The sequence below is a fragment of the Eumetopias jubatus genome, unplaced genomic scaffold (genome assembly GCF_037043125.1).
Source record: "Eumetopias jubatus isolate StellerSeaLion01/CBP00866 unplaced genomic scaffold, mEumJub1_p1.0 scaffold_16, whole genome shotgun sequence".
NCBI lineage: Eukaryota > Metazoa > Chordata > Mammalia > Carnivora > Otariidae > Eumetopias > Eumetopias jubatus.
The window spans coordinates 24,801,959-24,829,058 of record NW_028274822.1 but is presented as its reverse complement, the minus strand read 5'-3'; the positions used below and the strand labels follow the sequence as shown (position 1 = coordinate 24,829,058).

The following is a 27,100-nucleotide window of genomic DNA, read 5'->3' as shown; positions in this document are numbered from 1 at the left end:
TTGTTAGTCACCATACATCACATCATTAGTTTTTGATGTAGTGTTCCATGATTCCTTGTTTGTGCATAACACCCAGTGCTCCACACAGAACGTGCCCTCTTTAATACCCATCACCATGCTAACCCATCCCCCCACCCCCCTCCTCTCTAGAACCTCAGTTTGTTTTTCAGAGTCCATCGTCTCTCATGGTTCGTCTCCCCCTCTTATTTCCCCCCCTTCATTCTTCCTCTCCTGCTATCTTCTTTTTTTTTTCTTAACATATATTGCATCATTTGTTTCAGAGGTACAGATCTGTGATTCAACAGTCTTGCACAATTCACAGCGCTCACCATACCACATACCCTCCCCAATGTCTATCACCCAGCCACCGCATCCCTCCCACCCCCCACCACTCCAGCAACCCTCAGTTTGTTTCCTGAGATTAAGAATTCCTCATTTCAGTGAGGTCATAGGATACATGTCTTTCTCTGATTGACTTATTTCACTCAGCATAACACTCTCCAGTTCCATCCACACCGTTGCAAATGACAAGATCTCATTCCTTTTGATGGCTGCATAATATTCCATTCTGTATATATACCACTTCTTTTTAGCCATTCATCTGTCGATGGACATCTTGGCTCTTTCCACAGTTTGGCTATTGTGGACATTGCTGCTATAAATCTCGGGGTGCACGTACCCCTTCGGATCCCTACATTTGTATCTTTGGGGTAAATCCCCAGTAGTGCAATTGCTGGATCGTATGGTAGCTCTATTTTCAACTGTTTGAGCAACCTCCATACTGTTTTCCAGAGGGGTTGCACCAGCTTGCATTCCCACCAACAGTGTAGGAGGGTTCCCCGTTCTCCGCATCCCCGCCAACATCTGTCGTTTCCTGACTTGTTCATTTTAGCCATTCTGACCGGTGTGAGGTGGTATCTCTTTGAGGTTTTGATTTGGAGTTCCCTGAGGCCGAGCGATGTTGAGCACTTTTTCATGTGTCTGTTGGCCATTTGGATGTCTTCTTTGGAAAAATGTCTGTTGATGTCTTCTGCCCATTTCTTGACTGGATCATTTGTTCTTTGGGTGTTGAGTTTGGTAAGTTCTTGATAGATTTTGGATACTAGCCCTTTCTCTGCTATGTCATTTGCAAATATTTTCTCCCATTCTGTCGGTTTTCTTTTGGTTTTGTGGACTGTTTCTTTGGCTGTGCAAAAGCTTTTTATCTTGATGAAATCCCAATAGTTCACTTTGGCCCTTGCTTCCCTTGCCTTTGGCGATGTTTCTACAAAGAAGTTGCTGCGGCTGAGGTCGAAGAGGTTGCTGCCCGTGTTCTCCTTTAGGATTTTGATGGACTCCTGTCTCACATTGAGGTCTTTCAACCATTTGGAGTCTATTTTTGTGTGTGGTGGAAGGAAATGGTCCAGTTTCATTCTTCTGCATGTGGCTGTCCAATTTTCCCAACACCATTTGTTGAAGACACTGTCTTTTTTCCATTGGACATTCTTTCCTGCTTTGTCAAAGATGAGTTGACCATAGAGTTGAGGGTCCATTTCTGGGCTCTCTATTCCGTTCCATTGATCTATGTGTCTGTTTTCGTGCCAGTACCATAGTGTCATCTTGATGATGACAGCTTTGTAATAGAGCTGGAGGTCCGGGATTGTGATGCCGCCAGCTTTGCTTTTTTTTTTCAACATTCCTCTGGCTATTCGGGGTCTCTTCTGGTTCCATACAAATTTTAGGATTATTTGTTCCATTTCTTTGGAGAAAGTGGATGGTATTTTGATGGGGATTGCATTGAATGTGTAGATTGCTCTAGGTAGCATTGACATCTTCACAATGTTTGTTCTTCCAATCCCCAAGCATGGAACGTTTTTTCCATTTCTTTGTGTCTTCCTCAATTTCTTTCATGAGTATTTTATAGTTTTCTGAGTACAGATCCCTTGCCTCTTTGGTTAGATTTATTCCTAGGTATCTTATGGTTTTGGGTGCCATTGTAAATGGGATCGACTCCTTAATTTCTCTCTCTTCTGTCTTGTTGTTGGTGAATAGGAATGCCGCTGATTTCTGTGCATTGATTTTATATCCTGCCACTTTCCTGAATTCTTGTACGAGTTCTAGCAGTTTCGGGGTGGAGTCTTTAGGGTTTTCCACATAAAAGTATCATATCATCCGCAAAGAGTGAGAGTTTGGCTTCCTCTTTGCCGATTTGGATGCCTTTGATTTCTTTTTGTTGTCTGATTGCTGTGGCTAGGACTTCTAACACTATGTTGAATAGCAGTGGTGACAGTGGACATCCCTGCCGTGTTCCCGACCCTAGGGGGAAAGCTCTCAGTTTTTCCCCATTGAGAATGATATTCGCTGTGGGTTTTTCATAGATGGCTTTTATGATATTGAGGTATGTACACTCTATTCCTATATTCTGAAGAGTTTTGATCAAGAAAGGATGCTGTACTCTGTCAAATGCTTTTTCTGCATCTATCGAGAGGCTCATATGATTCTTGTTCTTTCTTTTGTTAATGTATTGTATCACGTTGATTGATTTGTGGACGTTGAACCAACCTTGCAGCCCAGGGATAAATCCCACTTGGTCGTGGTGAATAACCCTTTTAATGGACTGTTGGATCCTATTGGCTAGTATTTTGGTGAGAATTTTTGCATCCATGTTCATCAAGGATATTGGTCTGTAATTCTCCTTTTTGATGGGGTCTTTGTCTGGTTTTGGGATCGAGGTAATGGTGGCCTCATAAAATGAGTTTGGAAGTTTTCCTTCCATTTCTGTTTTTTGGAACAGTTTCAGGAGAATAGGTATTAATTCTTCTTTAACTGTTTGGTAGAATTCCCCTGGGAAGCCATCTGGCCCTGGGCTTTTGTTTGTTGGGAGATTTTTGATGACTGCTTCAATTTCATTAGTGGTTATAGGTCTGTTCAAGTTTTCTATTTCTTCCTGGTTCAATTTTGGTAGCTGATACATCTCTAGGAATGCATCCATTTCTTCCAGGTTATCTAATTTGCTGGCATAGAGTTGCTCATAATATGTTCTTAGAATTGTTTGTATGTCTTTGGTGTTGGTTGTGATCGCTCCTCTTTCATTCGTGATTTTGTTGATTTGGGTCATTTCTCTTTTCTTTTTGATAAGTCTGGCCAGGGGTTTATCAATCTTGTTAATTCTTTCAAAGAACCAGCTCCTAGTTTCGTTGATCTGTTCTAGTGCTTCTTTTGGTTTCTACTTCATTGATTTCTGCTCTGATCTTTATTATTTCTCTTCTCCTGCTGGGTTTAGGCTTTATTTGCTGTTCTTTCTCCAGCTCCTTTAGGTGTCGGGTTAGGTTGTGTATTTGAGACCCTTCTTGTTTCTTGAGATAGGCTTGTATTGCTATATACTTTCCTCTCAGGACTGCCTTTGCTGCATCCCAAAGATTTTGAACAGTTGTGTTTTCATTTTCATTGGTTTCCATGAATTTTTTTAATTCTTCTTTAATTTCCTGGTTGACCCATTCATTCTTTAGTAGGATGCTCTTTAGCCTCCATGTATTTGAGTTCTTTCCGACTTTCCTCTTGTGATCGAGTTCTAGTTTCAAAGCATTGTGGTCTGAAAATAGGCAGGGAATAATCCCAGTCTTTTGGTACCGGTTGAGACCTGATTTGTGACCTAGGATGTCATCTATTCTGGAGACTGTTCCATGGGCACTAGAGAGGAATGTGTATTCCGTTGCTTTGGGATGGAATGTTCTGAATATGTCTGTGAAGTCCATTTGGTCCAGTGTGTCATTTAAAGTCTTGATTTCCTTGTTGATCTTTTGCTTAGATGATCTGTCCATTTCAGTCAGGGGGGTGTTAAAGTCCCCCACTATGATTGTAATGATTGTATTGTTGTCAATGTGTTTCTTCGCTTTTGTTATTAATTACCTTATATAATTGGCTGCTCCCATGTTAGGGGCATAGATATTTACAATTGTTAGATCTTCTCATTGGAGAGACCCTTTAAGTAGGATATAGTGTCCTTCCTCATCTCTTATTACAGTCTTTGGTTTAAAATCTAATTTGTCTGATATAAGGATTGCCACCCCACCTTTCTTTTGGTGTCCATTAGCATGGTAAATGATTTTCCACCCCCTCACTTTCAATCTGGAGGTGTCTTTGGGTCTAAAATGAGCCTCTTGCAGACAGCATATCGATGGGTCTTGTTTTTTAATCCAATCCGATAGCCTGTGTCTTTTGATTGGGGCATTTAGCCCATTTACATTCAGGGTAACTATTGAAAGATACGAATTTCGTGCCATGGTATTGCCCGTAAGGTGACCGTTACTGTATATTGTCTGTGTTCCTTTCTGGTCTGTGCCGCTTTTAGGCTCTCTCTTTGCTTAGAGGACCCCTTTCAATATTTCTTGGAGGGCCGGTTTCGTGTTTGCAAATTCCTTTAGTTTTTGTTTGTCCTGGAAGCTTTTTATCTCTCCTTCAATTTTCAGTGACAGCCTAGCTGGATATAGTATTCTTGGCTGCCTATTTTTCTCGTTTAGTGCTCTGAAGATATCATGCCAGTCCTTTGTGGCCTGCCAGGTCTCTGTGGATAGGTCTGTGGCCAATCTAATGTTTCTACCATTGTAGGTTACATATCTCTTCTCCCGAGCTGCTTTCAGGATTTTCTCTTTGTCTCTGAGACTCGTAAGTTTTACTATTCGATGTCGGGGTGTTGACCTATTTTTATTGATTTTGAGAGGGTGTTCTCTGTGCCTCCTGGATTTTGATGCCTGTTTCCTTCCCCACATTAGGGAAGCTCTCTGCTATAATTTGCTCCAATATACCTTCTGCCCCTCTCTCTCTTCTTCTTCTGGGATCCCAATTATTCTAATGTTTCGTTTTATCGTATCGCTTCTCTCTCGAATTCTGCCCTCGTGATCCAGTGGTTGTTTATCTCTCTTTTTCTCAGCCTCTTTATTTTCCATCATTTGGTCTTCTATATCGCTGATTCTCTCTTCTGCCTCATTTATCCTAGCAGTTAGTGCCGCCATTTTTGCCTGCACCTCATCAATAGCCTTTTTGATTTCGACTTGGTTAGATTTTAGTTCTTTTATTTCTCCAGAAAGGGTTTCTCTAATAACTTCCATGCTTTTTTCAAGCCCAGCTAGTAGCTTTGAAATCATGATTCTGAACTCTAGGTCCAACATCGTACTAATGTCCGTATTGAGTGGGTCCCTGGCAGACGGTACTACGTCTTGGTCTTTTTGTTGAGGTGATTTTTTTCGTCTTGTCATTTTGTCCAGAGGAGAACAGATGAATGAGAGAACAAAATGCTAACAGGTTAACAACGTCCCCAGAAAATACACCCTAAACAAATCAGAAAAGACCTGAAACCAGGGGAAAAGAAAGGGAAAGAAAGGAAAAAGAAAGAGAAAAAGAAAAAAGAAAAAGATAAAAATAAACAAAAGCAGAACAAAACAAAACAAAACAAAAACAGAATCTGATCAAATATGATCAGGCTGGTGTATAGATCAGTGCCACACACTAGATTTTGGGTGTATTTTGGTCTGCTAGAAGAAAGTACCTCCTAAAATTTTAAAGAAAGACAGACATATATGTACAAAATAAGGATTGATAGAATGAAGGGATGGAATATGACTGTAAAGATGAAAAGTATAAAAGATTTTATAAAAGGAATTGATAAGTTGTTTGAAAAAAAAAGGAAGAAGATGTAAAAAAAAAGAAAAAAGGGGGAGAGAATGTGATCAGGCAGGAGACTAGAACAAAGCCATATGCTAGTGATTTAGGGTATATTTTGATATGTTAGAAGAAACTGTATCTCAAAATTTTAAAGAGAGAACAACTTATATATATATGCCAAAAATAAGGGTAACTACTATGAAGGAATAGAAGACTCTAAAAATGAAAAATAAAAATATTTTTTTAAAAAGGGATTGATAAGATGTTGGTTAAAAAAGGGAAAAAAATTCAAAAAAAAAGAAACGGTTAACTGTAAAAAAAATTACCTTTGAAAGACTAATCAATCATGGTAAAAAAAAGCCATGAATTCCATGTGCAGTATTCCCCTAGCGCTGGAGTTCTCCCGTTCTCCTTGATGGGTAAACTTGGTCTTGGGTTGCTGGCTGTTCCTGCTGATCTTGGGGGGGGGAGGGGCCTGTTGCCGTGGTTCCCAAATGTCTTTGCCGGAGGCGGAATTGCCCCGCCCTTGTCGGTCCTGGCTAAGCAAGCTGCTCCGGTTTGCTCTCAGGAGCTTTTGTTCCCTGCAAGCTCTCGGTACAGCTTTGGAGGACAAGAGTGAAAATGGTGGCCTCCCAATCTCCACCCCAGAGGAGCCGAGAACTCGGGGCCCCGCTCCTCAGTGCGCCCCCAGAGAAAAGCAGTCAGTCACTCCCGTGTCCCCGGTCTCCGGCCGCACTCCGTGCTCACCCGGCCTGTGACCGAGTGTTTCTATCTCTGGCACCCGACCCCGTGTGGAGTCTCCAAACCCAGCAGATCCCTGCGGTGCGCTCCCGCGCCGCTCCTCCCGGGGGAGGGAGGGGAGTCTCCCCGGCTCTGCCGCTTGTGGGGTCCCTGCTGCAGGAGCAGTGGCCCGACTGTGCCGCGGATCACAGTTCATGGCAACCCCGAGCTGAGAGCCCGCGCCTTGGCTCCGTCTCTGTAGCCGGCTTCCCCGCTCCGATCCCTGGGAGCTCTGCTGCACTCACGCACCCCCGGTCTTTCTGTGACCCCGAGGGTCCTGAGACCCCACTGTCCCGTGAGGGTTCCACCCCCGCTTAGCCACTGGAGCGACGTCCCTCAGCGGAGCCGACTTCTAAAAGTTCCGATTTTGTGCTCCGCGGCTCTAGCACTTGCCAGAAGCGGCCGACGGAGGCCCCCTCCCCCACCATCTATCCTCCCGAATATCGCCTCGGATTCACTTCTCCGCACGTCCTACCTTCCAGTAAGTGGTCGCTTCTCTGTTCAGAGAGTTGTTGCTACTCTCTTCTTCGATCTCCCGTTGAGTTCGTAGGTGTTCAGAATGGTTTGATCCCTATTCAGCTGAATTCCTGAGACCAGACGAAATCCAGGTCTCCTACTCCTCCGCCATCTTGCTCCGGAAGGCTCATTAAAACTTTCAATAGTTCACATGCAGAGAAAATTCTTGGTCTGTACAAGTAGTGGTTAGGGATATAGTGTCCTTTAATAGGAGAAGGAAGGTTCTATTCAATTTGCCTTTCACATATTTATTAAGATACCATTAGTAAGTATCACAATCTCCCACCCGATACCCTGCAAATCACTGGCAGGTAGTCCCTCCAAATTTACTAAGTTGTCTCTAATTAGAAATGTCACCAAAGTGGGTGGATCCTAAAACCATTTGGTAAACTGTTTACACATATAAAAACATGTAAATATATGTAAAGACATTTTACGTAGTCTCAGATTATCACGAAGAGGAAAACGTACCTTTACAATAGAGAAATCTTGGGACTATTACCACCCTAACCAAATGACCAAGCTTCACATCACCAATAATGGGACAAACTGATGCCATGCACCCCCTCAAGGCATTGGGGACACAACTGCACCTAAAAAAATGTCTGACTTGAATCTCATCCTAAGGAAATTTTCAGACAAATCCAAATTAAGAAATGTTCTGGAAAACCACTGACCTAAACTCTTCAAAAGTGTTGATGTTGTGAGAAACAAAAAAAGCCTGGGAATGGTATCAGATAAAAGGAGCTGGACAATGACAATTACATTTAATGTAGGATCTTTCACTGAAACCTGGATTAACAACAACCACAAAACAAAACAAAACAAAAGAAAAACCAGCAACTCTAAAGAATAGAATTGGGACATTTGGGGGAACTTTAATATCAGTTATATGAGATAGTTGTATTGATGTAACTTTTCCTGATTATGTTAATAGTAATGTGGGCGATGGTCCTTTATTCTTAGGTATGAGCATGGTGAAGAGTCATGATGTCTGCATTTTCAAATGACTCAGAAAAAAAAATGCATATAAATACCCTGGTGGAGAAAGAGAGAAAGCAAATATGGCAAAATATTACCATTAGAGAATCTAAATGAGGAGTATATGGTTGTTTATTGTTCTACTTGTATAACGTTTCTGTAGGTTTTTAACTTTCTCAATATAAGAATGAGAGAAAAAGTATATTTCAAGTAAGCCTCAAAATTATCTGAAGCAAATTATTTTCTAAAATATGTAGTCCTTTTCATGTTTAACCATATAACCATTATATATCGCACTACACCCTATGTATAGCAGTTATTTTATAATTTTTTTTTCTTAGATGTGAAACCTCATAAGATGTGAAGTCATTACTTTTGGACATTTGACTTACAGTATTTTTTTTTTAAGATTTTATTTATTTATTTAAGAGAGAGAGAGCACACAAGCCTCTCCCCGCTTGCAGAAGCGGGGGAGGGGTTGGGGGTCGGCCGAGAGAGAAGCCGACTGAGCAGGGAGCCTGAATGTGGGGCTCCATCCCAGGACCCTGGGATGAGGACCTGAGCTGAGGTAGACGCTTAACCAACTGAGCCACCCAGGTGCCCTGCTTTTGGTACTTCTTTTAAAATGTATTATTTCTTTCTGTACTTATTTTTTGGGAAAAAAGTAGAATTAGCATAAAACTGAAGGCAGCGACTCTATTGTAAATCTGTAAGTTCTAGTATTATGATTTCATTAGGATTTCAGAAATATCAAGGCTCAGCCTTATCTCCCACTTTTTCTGGATAATTTTCCTATGCTTAAACTTTCTATAGCACTCAAAATTGATGGTAGCTTAAGCAGCAGTGGCTTTAGAAGTTTCAGTACTGGAAACAGGAAAGCTGGTGAAGTCAGTAGAAGCTAGGACAATTTTTAAAAGTGAGTATATGAATTTGAATGAATGAGACAAGCGAGTTTACTGAATCTTGAGTAGTTTGGAAAATTACGGATGTGCTCACTGTTAATTTGCTTTGGGGATAACTTCAGTCTTTGATAATTAAAAAGGCAATTATTAGCTTGGGTGTGGTTTTGCCCTTACAACAAATACCTACTCTTCAGAAAGTTCAAGTTACGAAACAAGCACAACAGAGATGAAATGTAGACCAAAACAGACACCGATTTCCTGAACTTCCTCATTTTCTGTTTACTCTGTTTGGGCTTTTAATACAGGCCGCAACAGGGAGGCTACTCCCGGGGGCACAGCTTGGGGAACGCAGAGGCAGCTCGGTGAGAGGATGCTAGGAGCTGCTTAGGTGACTTGGGGAGGGTCCAGAAAAGCAGGGCTTCACTCTGGGTTGGGTGCTGTCTGGAAGTAGGGGCAAGTCTTTGGAAATCCTGTCTAGGAGGAGGCAGATCCGAGCTAGATTAGCCCGGCTGCTGGTGAGGTTGCATTCACTGCTATTAGCTGGGAGAGGGCAGGGTTGGGATTGAGTGGTTTGCAGGTGGTCTTGTCTCTGTCCTTAGACAAAACTATCAAGTCCTCTTGTGTTTTCTCATGTCATCACAGGCACAGAGCAACCTTGCCTGATGTTGGTATTTTGTGGGATTGGGCACCAGGGGAGGACACCCTGGCCTGGCTGGGAGGGCCAGTCCAGCTTCTCACACCACCCGGCCTCGCCCTAAGTGCCAGATCCGGTCCCGGATGTTGGGCTTCTTTGCTTTCTCAGCTGTAAGTAGTTAAGTGTGTCTTGTATGAAGTTTGACTCTTCGCAGACAGTTTTTCTGTTGACGCCTTGACTGTAAGCCTAGACCTCTCTGGGTATGAGGTGAAGGCTTTCCTGAAGAGTGAGGTTATTCTTCTATCGGCTGCCCAGCCTACTTAGGTTGGAGGTTGGGTTTTATTATTTTTTTAAGGTTTTGGAGAGAGAGAGAGAGAGCCCGCGTGCACATGAGCAGGGGGTAGGGGCAGAGGGAGAAGCAGACTTCCCGCTGAGCAGGGAGCCCAATGTGGGGCTCCATCCCAGGACCCCAAGATCATGACCTGAGCCGAAGGCAGATGCCCAACTGACTGAGCCATCCAGGCGTCCCATGGAAGTTGGGTTTTAGAGGTACCTTCTCACTGACTGGTATTTCTGTGCCATGAAGTATTTCACTGTGGTTCCTCGTGATGGATGTTTAAGGGCACCATCCCTGGAGAAGCTTTATCCTATACCTACAGGTGGGGCTGGTGACCTAGGTTTTAAAGATTTCCAGGTGATTTTGGTGTGTGCTCCTGCAGGTAAGAAACAGCCTACCCATGTTTCTGTATATATGTTGTTTCTGGGCTTTCTATTGTGTTGCATTGGCCAACTGGTCTGGGCCATTTCCACACATCTCCCATCTTTAGAGTAAGCCTTGATACTTGTTAGGAAAGTTTTCCCTTTAAGGAAGGTCTTCCTTATCCTTGGGTCTTTGCACTTCCATATCAATTTTAGAATTAGCTTGTCAATTCCACCCCCCCCGAAAAAAACTGTGGAGATTTTTTTATTCTTTATGTAGATCAGCTTGGAGACAACCGACAACAGTTTTGTGGTATTTGAGTCTTCTTATCTGTAAACGTGATATAATTTCTCCAGGTTGTCAATGTTTCACTTATGTTATAAACTCCTAAACTCCTCCATACAGATCTTGTAAATGTTTTCCTTTTTTTTTTCTTATGCCATATGCAAGGTTACACCTCCGATTGAGTCGGTCTCTGGGCTCTGTGTCCCAGGCCACTGATCTACTCATCTTTTCCTATACCAAACTACTGTGTTTGAATTCTGCAGCTTTGAAGTAATTGCTCAGTAAGTCTTGTTATTTTACAGGGAAAGTTTTCCCCCCACCCCCAACTTGCAAGCGGAAGTTTGCCCACCCCTGGTTTAAATGATCATGATACATGTTTGAATGTAGGTCCTAGAATGAAGTTCTCAAGCAGGCATTAAAAATAAACTTTCCAGCCAATGTATAGCTGCAGAGTTTTAAATTTCACTTAGATTTGGCACACTACTTCATTCAAAAGTATTTATTTCCAAATTTTTATCCACAGCTGAATATTATAGTAACTAATACAAGCATTTTTTCTATAAACAAAGGTATAGTTTACAGATTTGTTCAAAGTGAAAAAATATTTTTACCAGTAGTATTTCTTCTTACAATGTTAGATTCACCCTGGAATATGATGTGAACCCTCTTCGGAGAAGCAAACTTTCATCTAAACAATAGTTGTTGGCAAAATGTTATATCCAAATCTGGGTTATTTCTGATACAATATCATTTTAGAAAGTAGCTTAAAATCATTTTTGATTGATCGCCTTTATTAGAATTAGAAATTTCTTTAGGAAAACCAATCTATAGTACCGATTTAATGAGAAAAAAAGTCCTGTATTTGTCATTGCCATTAACCTCTAATTTTTCTATGTCCCCTAATTCTCTAATTATGGCACCAGTATGTGCAAAAAAACTGAATTTTGGCTATTTGACTCATGCAGGAAATTAGAGAAACTGACTGCAGAGGAATATTCTAGGAGGAAAAAGACAAGAGTCCAGCCCCATGCTGTCACACTGTAATGACCATTCAGTCCCGTAGGCAGGAGAAAAGAGCTTCAATTCAGGATACGCTTGCCCCCTAGAAGGTCAAACGTATGACAACAATTACATATATTCTAGGCAAAAGAAATGAATTCTAATTTATTTTCTATAAGCCTAATGCATTAAGGCTGTAAAGAGTGGTGAATTGACGGTAGCAGGGTTAATTTTTCCTAAGTGTTCCAAGTTCCTAGTTTTGTCTTTTGTCTTGTTTTTACAAAAGCCTGAAAATTTCAAGTATGGGAAAATCAAGGGAAGAAACGGCTTTGGACATGCTCCATGGAAAAGGGAGAAACAATCTATTTACCTTTGGGTCTCACCTGCTGTCCAGGTGCCACAAAGCTAACAGCAGCTACATGATCCAGGGAGAAGGCATGGAGGGAATATGCTTGTCCACTCTGGCAAGTTACTAATATGTATATCGCACACATTACTACCGATAAACAGAGAGGTCCCCTGTGATGCTGAAAACACAGACTGTTTATATTTGATTCTTAATCTTTAAAATGCTTCTAATGTTTCAAGAGACAAAACAAAACTCCACCATGATGTCGAACATTAAAATTCTTCCCACAGCAGCTCGTATTTCCAAGAAATAATTGAGAAGTCAGTTATCTTAGTAACTGCCCAAGGCACATGGTGAGAGGGGCGTCAACTAAATTTTAAATAAAAAAGAGAGACAGGTATCTAGTACGGAGTTCAAACCTTGATGCTGAATTTACATGAAGTCATTGATTTCAAGTTGGAAAATGTTTAACTTTAAAAAGGCAAAGAATACAAATGCTATTAAGTGATTCAAGTTTTCTCTGAAGATGCTTCTTCCAGTCTCCAAGTGTTCAGTTAAACAGGGCCAACTGAAACATAAACCAGTTGCTGTATTTCTTTGTTGTTAGTACTCTATAAAAGACTATTTGTTTTTAAAGCATGTATAAATTAAGTACAGCTCCAGTGAAATGCCTCTCTCTTCTGGAAAAGAACTAAGTCTGCCATTTCTTGGGCTAGGTAGTGGACAATTCATAACCCCCCTACCCTCCCCCATTTATTCTAATTGCCAAGTTTTTATTCAATGAGTCCTTGGCACCTAATATTAACAGTGACAGCAGTGGGGTGACCCACAGAGAGGGAGAAGAGGGTATAAGACAGAATGTAAGGATAACAAGCCACTGCATTTATGGAATCATCGCTTTTCAAATTCTTTAACGCACTCTAAGCAAGGCCATTTGGGGTTATCTCGAAGGTTAAGGTCAGTCCTTACATGCGAGACTGTTTTAACTAAAGTGCGACAACAAGCAAATTATACTGAACAACTTTAAAAAGAGGTAGCCACAGACCCCGTAGGTTTAGACTGGCCTTCCAAATGAAGTCAGGGTGTGGGTTTCAGGTGACATAACTGTACCAGGCGAAGGGGGGACGGGCACCGTTCTGCAGATACCCAAGAGGGGCCAGCCATGTTTACTGTGGAGATGTCATGCTGAGGTCATAGATTTGGACAGGATGCTCCAGAGTCTTCGCCCAGGTGCTGGGCCTTGTTCTGCCCCAGCAGCCACAAAAATGGGCTGCAAGTGGAGCTAAAAGGACACAGGACCATTTGGCGCTTGGAGTGTAATGTGTTTCCTGGAGCTTTTTGAGTTGATTGGCTCAGTAACAGATGTTGTGTGATGTGCATGTGTGTACGCGTGTGTAGGGGGATGTTCTACCTGCCATTCATGGAGAAATCTTATCTTCTTGATGTAACAGAGCCTCTTCTCAGATTTACAAACACCATTTATTCTGGTCATGGGAACAACATACTGCTATCTACTAGAAATATGGAAAAAATCACTAAAAAGTGGGTGTAGAGAATATGCAGGGTTTTCTAATTGAATGCCTACTGTTGAAGAGGCAAGAAAAAACTTATAAAAGCAGAGAACATAAAATCTGCTGTCATATTCTACTGAATACTGTTTTAATCCTTTTTTCAAAGCAGAGATATTTACCATGTTTATGTGGTAAATTAAAAAAGATGTTGAAAATAGGGGCACCTGAGTGGCTCAGTTGGCTAAACGTCTGCCTTCAGCTCAGATCATGATCCCAGGGTCCTGGGATCGAGTACCACATTGGGCTCCCTCTCCTTCTACTGTTCTCCCTGCTTGTGCTCTCTCTCTCTCAAATGAATAAGATTTTAAAAAAAATAAAAAATGTTGCAAATAACCTGAAAAGGGAGCATTGACCTAAGCTGTTCTCACTCTTTAAAAATAACACACACCTATACATACACACAAACCCAAAAAAACTTTTGGATGATAATAATCCCTGAACTGAATTTTTGGAAAGTTTTTCAAATAATCTGATTCTCAAGACAAGTTTGTTTTACTGTTTTGGTTACGTGGAAATACAGTGCATTATGTGATTTTTTTTTTTTAAGATTTTCATTTATTTATTGAGAGAGAATGGGAGAGAGAGAGCACGAGAGGGAAGAAGGTCAGAGGGAGAAGCAGACTCCCCGCCGAGCAGGGAGCCCGATGCGGGACTCGATCCCGCGACTCCAGGATCATGACCTGAGCCGAAGGCAGCCGCCCAACCGACTGAGCCACCCAGGCGCCCACATTATGTGATGCTTTTATCGGAAGTTTTATGGCATTAAGGGATTACAGGCTTTCATACTGACTTGTTCGGTTTTTCATCTGTAAATAAAATAAAAGTTGGTATTCTTTTCTACTATTTAGATTACATAGATTTTCGTGAAGGTTTTGTGGACTCAGGAAGCACGTGGACTAGCACTGGAAACAAAGACTGTCTTTCCATGTTGCTCGCACTTTACGTTTGGGACCACAGCATTTTTTTCCACAAACCGAAGACTGTGCAGAAAGGGTTTAGCATATGAGGGCCAGAGTCTTCTGATTTTGCTTTAGAAACCAGTCCTCAGAATGTTTGGAGGTTAGTTACACCACTGTCTCTCTGCATCACCAGGCATTCAAAATATTTTTGAAAAGCTTCTCAGAAGGCCCAAGCCCTGTACTTTTGTTCTTAGACCATCTCCCCACAAACTCATTTGCACCGGTGGTTCGTTGACCTGGGGAAATGTCACCCACTCTGCGACAGCATCATGGTTATTAGTCCCATTATTTGTTAAAAGTCCTCTGAAGGCAACTTACTTAACATATTTTTAATATTATTTTACTTTGGACATCCTCCGGTTATATGCAAAGACCAAGACTGGGCAGTTTCCATTTTAAAGATGGGCACCTTTTATGTGGCCGTGGGGGCTGCTGGGTGGCGGTAGATGATTATAATGTGTATTTGTTTAGACTGAAATCATATACTTAAAAAAAAAACTTCCATATTTCAAGTGTTTTTATTCTGAGCAGTACGTACAAAAAAATAATGCCAGATGTGTCTTATTCCGTACAGTTCAGCACTCTGCACAGGATCTCAGTCTTTTACAGATTTAACGGGCCCCTCAGTTCACTGTACGGTAGAGGCTTCCTTCTTGCTGTCCCTGCAAATGGAGCCACAGCGGGGGACTGCGCCTTGTCAGACCTCGTTGAGGAACTCCAGATTGAGATAGGCTGGGATGTGGATTGAGTCCATGGTCAGCGAGGACGGGTTGAATGGAAACAAGACGGGAAACATGTGCTTGGAGTCCAACAGCAGCTGCTGAGGGTCATTCCGCTCTTGCAGCTGTGCCTGTGGGGAAGAGGAAGACCACGTGAAAGACCACCTAAAAACAGCCCGTTTAGGGGAACTCACAAAAGGGAATCAGCGTGTATCACGGAAACATTTAAGACAGGCTGGGCTTCAGGAGAACGTGGCCTCCCTGTCCCTGTGGCCTTCGGCAGGGAGAGGGAGCCCTGGTTTTGCCTTGTTGGAGCACTGAGGACCTTAAGCTCTCCCTGAATTCTGGCAGTCTTTAAAAAAAAGTCTCCAGCGAAGGGAGAGTAGAAAAATACATTTCAGGTGCAAATCGTGTGGAGAGGTACTGTGGTGAAGGGGTTAAGACCACGGGCTCTGATCTGGCACCACCCTGGGCAAATTCCTGAACCTATCTATGCCTCAGTTTTCTCATCTGTAAACTGGAAGGGGGAGAGGGACATCACACAAAATGGTAGAGTGGGAAGCACGGGGGCTCAGTCCCTCCACTGAAGCAGCCGTTGAGCTGGAAAAAGCAATTGCTCTCAAATACCTTGGAACTCTGGAACCTGACTAGACTCTTACGATAAGCAGGAGAGTGCCTGATGAAGGGGGAGGCTGCTTATCTCTGCTAAGGGAGCAGTACATGTGAACCTGCCACTAATCCCAGTCTCCAGCCCCCGTGCAGCTGCAGGGACAGAGGCCCACACTCCGGGAAAAGCTTTGCCAGTGCAGTAGGGCAGGCAGTGGGACCTTGTCCTCTGGAAATCTGGGTTCATGCACTTGTTGGTCTGGTGTTCCCTGAGGGACTGTCACAGATGCCTGCCGTGATTTTGGCTTCTCTTGGGATATAGTGGCTTCCTCCAGTGGCATCAACTGGAAGATTTAAAAGGACACATATCCTCTATTGGAGCCAGACATTTTAGGAAAAGTATAATACCTGAAATGAAACTTTTCAGTCACTAAAGGGGTTCAACAGCAGACTTGAGCAGGCAGAAGAAATGATCAGTGAGCCTGAAGATAAGGCAATTGAAATTATCCAGTTTGAGGAACAGATAGAAAAAAAAAAAAAAAAGTGAACAGAACCTGAGGGACCTATGGGACACCATAAAGCTTACCAACATGTACCTTATAGTAGTCCCAGAAGGAGAAAAGAGAAAGGGGCGGCAAAATATTTGAAGCAGTAATGGCTGAAAACGTCGCAAATCTGATGAAAGATCTACACCCATGCCCCCCCCCCCCAAGACTCTCAACAAACTCCAAGCAGAATAAAAAGACTCAAACAGGATCAAAAACATTCACACTGAGACACATTATAGTCAAATTATCAAAGCCCAACAACAAAGAGGAACTCTTGAAAAAACAGCAAGAAAGGACTCCTCACATACAAGGTTTCATCAAGATTATGAACAGATTTCTCATCAGAAACCATGGAGGCCAGAAGGCAGTGGGGTAGCCTATTTAAAGTCCTGAAAGAAACTCTTAACCAAAACCTCTATATCCAGCAAAACTATCCTTCAAAAATGAAGGAGAAATTAAGTCCCTTCCAGGTCAACAAAAGCAGAGGAAACAAAAGAGTGTCCTTCAGGCTGACATAGAAGGACGTTGGACAGTAACTTGGAGCCATAAGAACTAAAGACATAGGTAAATGGGAAGGCCAGCATTGTACTTTTGGCTTATAACTCCTTCTTCCTACACAATTCATACAGATGCAGAAAACAATTATGCATTTCTGTTGATGGGATCATGTAAACAGATGTGACAGTAACAGTATAAAGGCAGAGGGATGGAGGTATGTAGCCTCAGAACTTGTGTACTATTGAAACTCAGTTGGGATTAAACTATGTGGTTACAAATTTAAGATGTTAGTTGTGATCAGAAGGGTGACCACTAAGAACTAAAAAATATACAGAAAAGGAAAGTAGGGAATCACAATGGAACACTACAAACCTAAATGCACAGAGGCAGTAATGAGGAACACAAAACACAGAAAAGGCATACAGAAAAGAAGTAGCTCCCCAGCAGAAGTGATGAATGATAAAGAGTTAATGTCATGTAAAGCAGAGAATGGTCTCTGACACTTGGTGAGTCCCGGGTTGGCTGCTGTTATCTTTAGGGTATGCTCCTTTGTTCCTTCTGCCCCTTCATGTCCCATCAACCTCTGAACCACGAACCCAGGTGGAGCCGTCCTTACACAAAGGACACCAGTTACACAAAGGAAGCTAGTTAACAATGAGTGCTGCCAAGAGGAAAATCAATACATCCCGAGCTTGTAACAGCACGGGTCATCATCTACTAGCTTAAGCTATCAAAATTTTTTTCCTCATTAGGAAAACTCACCACCATTGCTTCAACATTTTGATAGGTGGTAACTTTCTAGAAGTTTCATCATTTTCCTGTTTTAGCCAAGACCAAGAGATCTTATCTGTTGAACTCATCTAGTATCTGCATGTTACAGGTAACTATCACTCATAGCACCTCCGTATTTCTAAAAGCCTTCAAGTAGGGCTGAGGTCAGTAAATAAATCAGGAGCATTTGAAAAGTGCTGGGAAACAGGTTTTTAGAACAAAATCAGTGTGAGCATAGGACTGTGAGTTGATTCTACAGTGTGTGGGATGCATAAAGGTGAACCTGAATACTGAATGGAAAACACGTTAAATTTTCAGTTGTCAGTTTAAAAACCTCCCATGTGTTTGGCATCACATGAAAGGCAGGCCAAATTTTTATTTATTTATTGAGAGGGAGGGAGTGTGGGAGGGGCAGGAGAGGGAGAGAGAGAATCTCAGGCCAACTCAGTGCTGAGCACGGAGCCCTATGTGGGACTCAATCTCATGACCCTGAGACCATGACATGAGCTGAAATCAGAAATCCGATGCCCAATCGACTGAGCCACCCACAGGCCCTGGGCCAAAATTTTAAAGTAATTTTAACAGTTTGAAAAAATAGCTTGAAATGATGTGAACAGTTTAGCAGAAGCAAGGGCATTTTAAAGACAAATGAGCAACCACTGTTACTAATTTAAGATACCAAATGGTGGCTCTGATGCGACCGTAGCAGAACGGTCTCTCTAGGATCACTGAAGTTCAACCGTCAGCTCGCTCTCAGCTTGACTTTATTTATTATTACACACCTGGTCACACAGCCTATGAAGGTGTGCATAAAACGTGAGAGGGCAAAAGTCTCTTAAAATTGTTTCACAGCACTTAATTAATGTCCTTTTCTTTCTTGACCTTAGGTAGATCAGTAGGCTCTACTCTTTAAAGGGTTTGAAGAAATTGTAAAGGATGGAGGGTATAAAAATGGAGAAAAGTTAACTACTACCTATATTATTTATAATTCAGCCGCAAAAGGGGCGTATACCTACTTAAAGTCCACGAGATAGCCATTTCATAGGAATTACCCTGTGAATCCTTCGGTGAGTTTAATAATCCCCTCAAATTTACATTTTTAGAGGTCAGCATGTTCTGCCCATATCACCCAAGCAAATGCTTTGCTTTAACGGGCAAAGAGCATTTATCCCACATAAGATGTGTTCAAGTACCAGAAGATGGCACGGATCATTCTACCCTTTTCTCTGCGTTTCCTCTGTCTAGGGAGAAACAGAACATAAAGATACAGCTGGCAAAAAACAAAACCAAAATTTTTCGATAGCGTCGCCAGCCTGAAGTTGGCAGCTGAAGATGACTCAGAATCTGACTCTGTGGATCTTCGGAGGCTATCTGACCAACCTCTGCTACTTTTTTTCCTCTGCCCTTAATTCAAAGCCAACGTCTGATGTGGCAAAAATTCTTTGACCTTTGACTCCTCTTCTAAACAGTGCCATTGTCAACATATAAGCAGTTCCAATTCTCCCTCTGATGTGTGTGTGTGTCTTAGATATTTAAAACCAGATAAGACTTTCTAAACTTGTACTTTGGTTAGTGTAAATTATCGGTGCTCCACAAAAATCCGTGGGAAGTCAGAGCGCCCAGTGGCTTCTCTTGTCATCCCAAGTCTTCCTCCACTTTCAGGAGCCGACTGTGGCTGCGTCCTGACTGGATCTTTTCAATCAGCACCCCACCTTTTTGAGGTATCTGTGTTGGTCAATCCCTGCCTGCTTTTGCTATGCTCTGCATGTCACTTCATTTCCTCCACTGCTTTTAGAAGAACAGGATTCCACCTGACCTGGCATCCTTCCCTTGACCTTCAGCCTCTGGTTTCTACTTAGACATGATGCTGAAAATTTCATTTATTCTTTGACATAGCTGATTTTCTCAATCTCTGGATCTCTACCGGGCAGTGGTGTAAGGCACTCTGAAGAAAAATCCCAATCATACATTACAGGGAAGAGCTTCTCATACCCCATGTGTTCTCAAGGTTCTTGAGTATCTTTTGGATAAACCCTCATTTTAACTCCCCTTTTTCCTGACTCCTCTGATCACTTTCATCCATTTCTTTTTGTCCTGGTTTCATATGTTGGGATCACACTTCACTGGCTAAAGAGGCTTAGACGTTTGAGAAAGTGTCGTATCTCCTCAAGATGTTCTCCACTTATAGTAATGGGAGAAATGGTCACGGTCTTTCTGACTCATCTTGATGTGATTCATTGTGCGGATTCTGTCAGCTACGGTCACACATAAAACTTAGGCATTCTACTATCGCTACATCATTTGGGGTGTGAAAAATTTCCTCACATGTGTTAACATTACAGTTAACTCTTGCGAGGTGTCCCAATTAATAGCGGACATTTGTCATCAATTAAATAAGACCAAGATATCCACTATCTATTTGGCAAAATCGGTAATTGGGGGATCTTATCTAAGAGATGGGATAATTTTGAGCCTAACTTGTTTTATGTTTATCCTTTTACATGTGCTGATGCATGTACCGTTTGCTGGCCATCATGACCCTCTGGAGCCATACCGCAAGCCCCTGGACCGACCCCTGGATAGGTTCTAACTGCCACACAGCCCGCCACACCATTTCCGCAGGAAGCGGCCAGAACGGTCATTGTTCCATTCCCTAATAGCAGTTCGGGTTACCATTCCAGGGGGAGGAATGAGTAAGGGACAGGTGGGGCTGGGTAGGGCGAGACGGATAGGGGGCTATGTGATCAGGCTCACAGAAATCCCCAAAATGTGCAGGTGTGGGGAAACCAGAGATAAGGGGACAAATCAGACCACCCTGCCCTAGGCGTGTGGGGTGGGTGTCTTTATGATAATCACCTGTGACCAACAAAGAATAACCAGACCCTAAAAAGGAAGTAAGCCGTTGAAGGTGGTATCAATAGAGATGTTAAAAGGATTTAAGTTCCCTGGTTAGCTTTCTATAAAAGACCAGCCCTAAAGGCCCTTGTTGGCAACCCTGTTGGGACCCCTCTCACTCTTGAGAGCTTTTTCTGTTATCTTCACTTAATAAACTCCTATCACTTTACTAAAAAAAAAAAAAAAAAAATTTTTTTTTAGGCATTCAGCCCAAATCACCTAGGCCTCAGCTTTTAAAAAAAAAATCCCATAATCTCAAGACAGATTTAAATAATCATTTCCCTAATATGTTTTCTTTCAAGCATATTCCTAAGGGCAAATATTATGAGTCTCAGAGACAAGATTGAAGAGCTCAAATTTTTTTTTTTTTTTTTTTTAAGATTTTATTTATTTATTTGACAGAGACACAGCGAGAGAGGGAACACAAGCAGGGGGAGGGGGAGAGGGAGAAGCAGGCTTCCCGCTGGGCAGGGAGCCTGACGCGGGGCTCTATCCCAGGACCCTGGGACCATGACCCAAGCCAAAGGCAGATGCTTAAAGACTGAGACACCCAGGCACCCCTCAAATTGTTTTCTTAAAATAATATTTCTTAGCTTAGTTCATGGGTGCGGTTGATATTCTGCTTACTTTGTTAATTCCCCTTGGTGCTATAATTCAGTGACGTTAGTGGCAAATAATACTTAACTACATTTAAAATCTGAGCAGAGATTATAAAAGTTCAGGCTTTTGTGTATATAGATAAATTATTTATGGGTGATATAGTTAGTATTTACCTAAAGGGAAAGCCTTAGAACGTAAGGTCTTTTGGCTTAGAATATAACCAGTGATTTGTTAATACAGAGAAGTTAAACTCTAAACTTCGATTTCCTTTATTAGTTTTAGATGAGGGCTTTATAAAATTAATATTAGTTTTGGACCAGGACTTTATAAAATTGATTAATATTTTAAAACTCACCTGGATTGTTCGTATAAAGGCCACAGTTACCCGTTCTTCAAATTCATTCAGGGGAGTATAAAGGTTTAAAATTTTGACAATCTGTTGGAATAAAAACAAAATCTTAGCACAGACCTAAAGGAACATAAGACAACTTTTGGATTTCAAAGAATATAAGACATTGGCGCAAGGGTATATATATACTCTTGTTTACACAGGACCCATAACTTGGAGCTGGAGTGAAATCGAGGAGAGGAGCCTAAAATTAGTAAACTACAGACCAGAGGCTGCGTCTGCTAGAGCCCTCTTAACTGCACTCGGGTCTCCTACATCCCTACCCACCCCATCGGCTCCTGGCTTAAAAGATAATGATTCTAGGAAACTGAAATCCTGAAATCCTCAGCCTCTTATCTACTAGTAATTTAAAGGTTTCTTACAGAGTACTGGAGATCTTACCTTAGATAATAAGTGTTTTTTGTTTGTTTTTTTAAAGATTTTTTATTTATTCGACAGAGAGAGAGCACAAGTAGGCAGAGTAGCCGGCAGAGGGAGAGGGAGAAGCAGGCTCCCCGCCAAGCAAGGAGCCCGATGCAGGGCTCGATCCCAGGACTCTGGGCTCATGACCCGAGCTGAAGGCAGATGCTTAACCAACTGAGCTACCCAGGCGCCCCTAAAAGTGTTTTTTGACCATACTTCCCTACCTCCTCCCACCCCAAATCACTTATAAAAGGAACGGTTTTTCCTAATTGAACAGAGGATAATCTCCTGTCTGCCTACCAATTGTTTGGTGGAAGTAGCCTGCCCAAATGCCAAGAAACGCCAGTTGAATTCTAGAAGTAAACTTCGGAAAGCAAAATATATGTAAAAGGGGAATAAAGTTTGAAAACTTCCAGTACATTTATAGAAAGAACCAATTCTCTCAAGAGTTTGGCATTTCATCTTTTAGTAGTTAGTGGGGGAGGTAAGGAAAGGTATATTTACAATACTGAGTTCGGATTTTGTTCTTTAGGTGCTGGACAGGGAGAAGAAGGTGCATGGTTTAGCTTAGAAAGTCTGATTTTGGGGCACCTGGGTGGCTCAGGTCATGATCCCAGGGTCCTGGGATGGAGCCCCTCATCGCATCGGGCTCCCTGTTCTGCAGGGAGTCTGCTTCTCCCTCTTCCTCTACCCCTCCCCCTGCTTGTGTTGTCAAATAAATAAAAACAAAAAAAAAGTCTGACTTCCTTGTACCGGTCTCATTTTGTGAGGCCACTTTGTGTTGGCCCATTTCTAAATAGGCACACTCATGATGGAGGGCAAGTCTTCCTGGGTGTGGACAGGATTTATCTTTTGATAGACTGGTAACATCTCTGCAACTGAGTCCTAGTATAAATACAATTTGGCTGGGGGAGGGCAGGGAGGAAAGGCACATTCTAATGCCTCTAGGTTCTTAATGCCTGTTTAAAAAAGTGTCAATCGATTCTAAGTGAAAACATGGCCATAATGAAAGTATAGTTGTTAATGCCAAAGGCATGATGTTGCCCATTTCTGAACAAAATTTAAAATTTCTAGTTAGAGACATTCCAGAATTGTGTTTAAAAAATGTTTTTACCTTAAAAAACAAACCAACCAGGTGTGCCTGGGTGGCTTAGTCAGTTAAATGTCCGACTCTTGGTTTCGGCTCAGGTCATGATCTGAGGGTTGTGAGATCGAGCCCCACATGGGCTTGGCCCTGGGCATGGAGCCTGCCTCAGATTCTCTCCACCCCCGCCCCCCTGCCTCTGCCCTTTCCCCCCCAAAGGAGGGGAAATACTCGCGTGCGTGTGCGCTCTCTCTAAAAACAAACAAAACAAAACAAAAAATACATTTTTACCCCAGCTTAATGTTTTGTGGGTTTACTACCTTATCTTTCTCTGTGAGCAAGAGGGCCCAGAGAGTTACTGGGGGAATGGTGGCATCTTGTTCCACAGACCAAGGCAGTCTTCGGTTCACCCAGGAACATTCTGTCCGCGACAGCTTCTGTTGTGTCATTAGAGGGCTAGGAAGGCTGTGCGTGCACCCCACACACAGATAAGCCGCCGGCGGAAAGGGACTTGGGTGGGAAGGCGGGCCTGCTGGGTGCCGGGGCCATACCTGCTGCGTGCTGAGTGAGGTGCACAGGGAGCAGATGGCCTCCGCATCCTCTGGGGTTTTCTTCTTTAACTGCAGGAGCTGGGCTGCTTGGATCAGGGGTTCCATGGTCTGGACGGCTCCGCTCTGGTGAAGGTTCCTTCCCCGAAGCCACTCTTCAAGTTGGCTTATGTTGTACCTTAGATACAGGTCAAAGTGAGCTGTGTTAGGCCAGGGCTCCTAACGCAGTGGGATGAGCACACCTGGTGCGTTCACGGTGCCGTGCAGCTGCAAACAGTGCGATCATTCTCTTCACCCTCATGAGCTCACGTGGAGCAAAAGCTTGAAAAGCACCTGGCGCTCAGTAACGTTTTGCTGAATACATGAATGAACAGGTGTTTAAAATCAAGCAAAGATGAGGTACGTGAAGTGTCTGGGTAAGATGATGGGAAATGAGGCATTCAATCTATTGAATTGAAGCAACTGATACTTAACATTCACAAACATTTCTACGTGAGCCTTCGTGAGTCTCTAAACTCATCGATGTTTCCCTCCGACCTACCCACACAGTCTTTACAATCTTTAGAGTAAGGAAATGTCTTTCAAGCTCTGAACTAATTTGTTTACCAGGTCACTGTCTCGGTGTAGAATTCCACCAACAAACGAAAAGGCGATGGAATTGTGTCTCACACTAACTGTGACAAGGACCATCAGTGAGGTCTGGATTTCACTGTCAGAGACAAAGGTCTTAGGCTCCGAATCCAGCTGGGGAGTGCAGGCCCCTCCAACCACGCGGCTCGGGGCCGGGCACCCCCTCTCCTACCTGAGCTGCATGCCCGTGCTCCAAGAGCAGACGTCCTTCCGCAGGAGCAGGTTGTTGAGAGTCACCGCATTGATCATGTAGAAGAGCTGCTTGAACACCTGCAGGATGATCTCAGGGTCCAGGCCCTGGTCGCGCATGACCGTGTGGAAGGAATTCATCTGGCGGATGACAGCTTCCAGGCAATAGGAGTTGTCCCCATCTACCATGCTGGAGGAGCGCTTCCGGTAGCCCGTTGGCTTCACACCAGATAGACCCTGAATGCTCTCATTTTCCAACATGGCGGAGACTGAAAGAAAAGCATGATGGGAGAAGCTGGCATGTGCCCCAGGGAAGATCTGTTTTTGGACCACTCAGATCATTTAGTGCTTTGGGTTCTGGTGATGGCACCATCTGTTGACGTGCTCAGAAACTCACAGCATTGAGCATCGGATTTCTACTGTGTTGGGGTCCATCTGGAATAAGGTTTCCATATAGAAATCTTGGACCTGGGCACCTGGGTGGCTCAGCGTTAAGCGTCTGCCTTCGGCTCAGGTCATGATCCCAGCGTCCTGGGATCGAGTCCCGCCATCGGGCTCCCTGCTCAGCGGGGAGCCTGCTTCTCCCTCTGTCTCTCTGTCTCTTATGAATAAATAAAATCTTTAAAAAAAAAACAAACCTTGGGCCAAATCTGTACTTAGATTCATTAGCGATGGGACAAAGATAATGGGCGTGTACCAACTCAATTCTGTACCGGTTTCTGTGCTAGGTCCAAAGTTTGAGAATTGAGCAACTTGGGTATAGTCCCGGCCCACCCACTGACTTGGTCCTGGACCCTGACATCATCCTACTGATGTTCAAACAGCTCTTTTCCATGAGACACTGACCATATAAATTTTAGGTTAGCTGGTCTTATTATACTTATTACACAGTGTTTAACTATGTGCCAGGGGCTTTATGCTCAGTTTTTCTTTTTTTTTTTTTTTAAAGATTTTATTTATTTATTTGAGAGAGAGAAAATGAGAGATACAGAGCACGAGAAGGAAGAGGGTCAGAGGGAGAAGCAGACTCCCCGCTGAGCGGGGAGCCCCATGCGGGACTCGATCCAGGGACTCCAGGATCATGACCTGAGCCGAAGGCAGTCGCTTAACCAACTGAGCCACCCAGGCGCCCTATGCTCAGTTTTTCTTTCCATTTCCCAACAACCCATTTCCTGGTGAGGAAACTAAGGCATATGGAAGTTAAATTACTTGCCCAAGGTCACACCTCAGGAGTCGGCAGGGCCAGGATTTGAACCCAGGTGTGTCCAGCTCCAGAACTGATGCTATTTGCCATCACATTATTTGGAGTCATGAAGTATCCCCAGTGCTCCTTATGCCTGCCTCATAAGAAACTTCTCAGGAATAAGAATATGGAATGAACCTATCCTAGATGATAAATTTCTGCACGGCATGGAGGACTCTGTCCAACTTGGAATTCACCTGTAACTTATTTGTGTTGTGAGAACCCCAGGGGGAAGCTTTACAACATAGGTGCAGGGGATAATTTCCTCCCCAGTCTTCATGGAGCATCCCGAGTAATGTATGTATGTGTCATTTTTAACTTAAAAAACAACAGCTCTTATGTTTCAATTCTGATTTCATGCTAAGTGCCCATGTATACTGCTTTGGACAGAGTGCTCAATACTTATTGCATGAGAACTTGCTACTGTGTTCCTTCATGTGCGCTGCTTAAGGCTTTTATTTTTCCAAGAATAAAGTATACATATGGGCATGAGGGTTATATTGGTTCACTGTATATGCATTTATACCTGTTTTGAATGTGTATATATTACCTATGGAAGATTTCATAGCTCTTCCTGAGCACACAGCACACACCTCCTTGCTGCCTTCAGTGGGAAGGTTCTGGTTTCCTGGAGGCCACACCTAACATACTGGCTTCCCTGAAAGCAGGCAGTGCTCACCATCATTTCTGGCCCTACAACAAGCACTGGAGATCTCCTGCGCCAGCTTACCTATCATAGGCTGCAACACACCCTCGGCGATTTTAATGAGTTGCTGGTAGATCTGGATGGAAAGGTCACTCAGCACCTGACGGTATTCAGTGAGGTCAAAGTTCTTAAGACAGTGCTCGTTCTGCTTGGCAGTATTCTGAGTCATGAAGCCCTGCAGAGAGAGAGGGTGCTTTACGGAGGCTCAGTGGTCTGCCGGGCTCAGCAGGACTTCCAGGCCTCCGTCACGTTCATGACACCCTATCTGTGGGGCTCCACCAGGCTCTGTTAATATGATGTTCCACAAGAGCCTGTCAGTTCCTTGAGGCCTCAGTGATGGCCCTTGAACTTGAAAGCAGAGCAAAAGCTCAGCATGACAGAGAAGTCGGAGGAGCTGCTTGATTTAAAAAGCCTAAATCATTTGGTCCACATCGTGGGCCGGTGATTTTCCTAGAGCAGCAAACCGAGGTTGGTAGCCAGTCCAGGGAAAGAGAGATCCATCCTGATTCTCTGTCCCATTACCCTAACAGGCCAGGTTACTTTACCACGTGAAATGCACAGCCACTAAGGGAGCAGGTAGGACCCTGGGTCAGATTATGCTTTTATAATGAGAAGTTTTACATAGATTCTATTGTTGGGTATCAGAATTAATAGACAAACGGAAATGATTTCACTGCTACAGTGCCCTGTCCTCTTTGCTTTCTATACTAACAAGAGGAAATAACTTTGTTAACAGAATTGCTAATATCAAAAGGATTCATGTGACCAACATCCCTTTGTGTTCAGAGGCCAAGGTAAACCAAGAGCAGCCAAAAAAAAAAAAAAAAAAAAATCAACGTCTTCAAAAGGGCGACCATCCCCAGCAAAGCCTCTCAGACCAGGTCATATTACAAAGCATTTTTTCATAAAAACTAAAAAGCAGGTCAAGGAGGGAAT

The 27,100-nt window shown here is 43.0% G+C and overlaps 1 protein-coding gene and 1 long non-coding RNA gene across 4 annotated transcripts in view; one reads left to right on the top strand and one right to left on the bottom strand.

The window, feature by feature from the left end:
- The first annotated feature begins 9,103 nt into the window (after positions 1-9,103).
- On the top strand, positions 9,104-25,260 carry LOC114205065 (uncharacterized). 2 transcript variants are annotated; one of them, XR_003608309.2, is made up of 3 exons: positions 9,104-9,181; positions 9,462-9,623; positions 24,006-25,260. It is a non-coding gene; the product is annotated as an uncharacterized LOC114205065 (long non-coding RNA). The 2 variants fall into 2 exon arrangements; XR_015767027.1 differs by having other exon boundaries at positions 9,119-9,207.
- MYO5B (myosin VB) overlaps positions 14,825-27,100 on the bottom strand; it is a 356,309-nt gene continuing 344,033 nt past the window's right edge. For both annotated transcript variants that reach the window (XM_028098354.2, XM_088019706.1), the window contains 5 exons: positions 26,189-26,339; positions 24,199-24,484; positions 23,400-23,574; positions 21,309-21,389; positions 14,825-15,166 (listed from right to left, as the gene is read on the bottom strand). In XM_028098354.2, the coding sequence (XP_027954155.2) occupies positions 15,014-15,166; positions 21,309-21,389; positions 23,400-23,574; positions 24,199-24,484; positions 26,189-26,339 (846 nt within the window). In that variant the 3' untranslated portion in view covers positions 14,825-15,013. The remainder of the gene's footprint in view (positions 15,167-21,308; positions 21,390-23,399; positions 23,575-24,198; positions 24,485-26,188; positions 26,340-27,100) is intronic.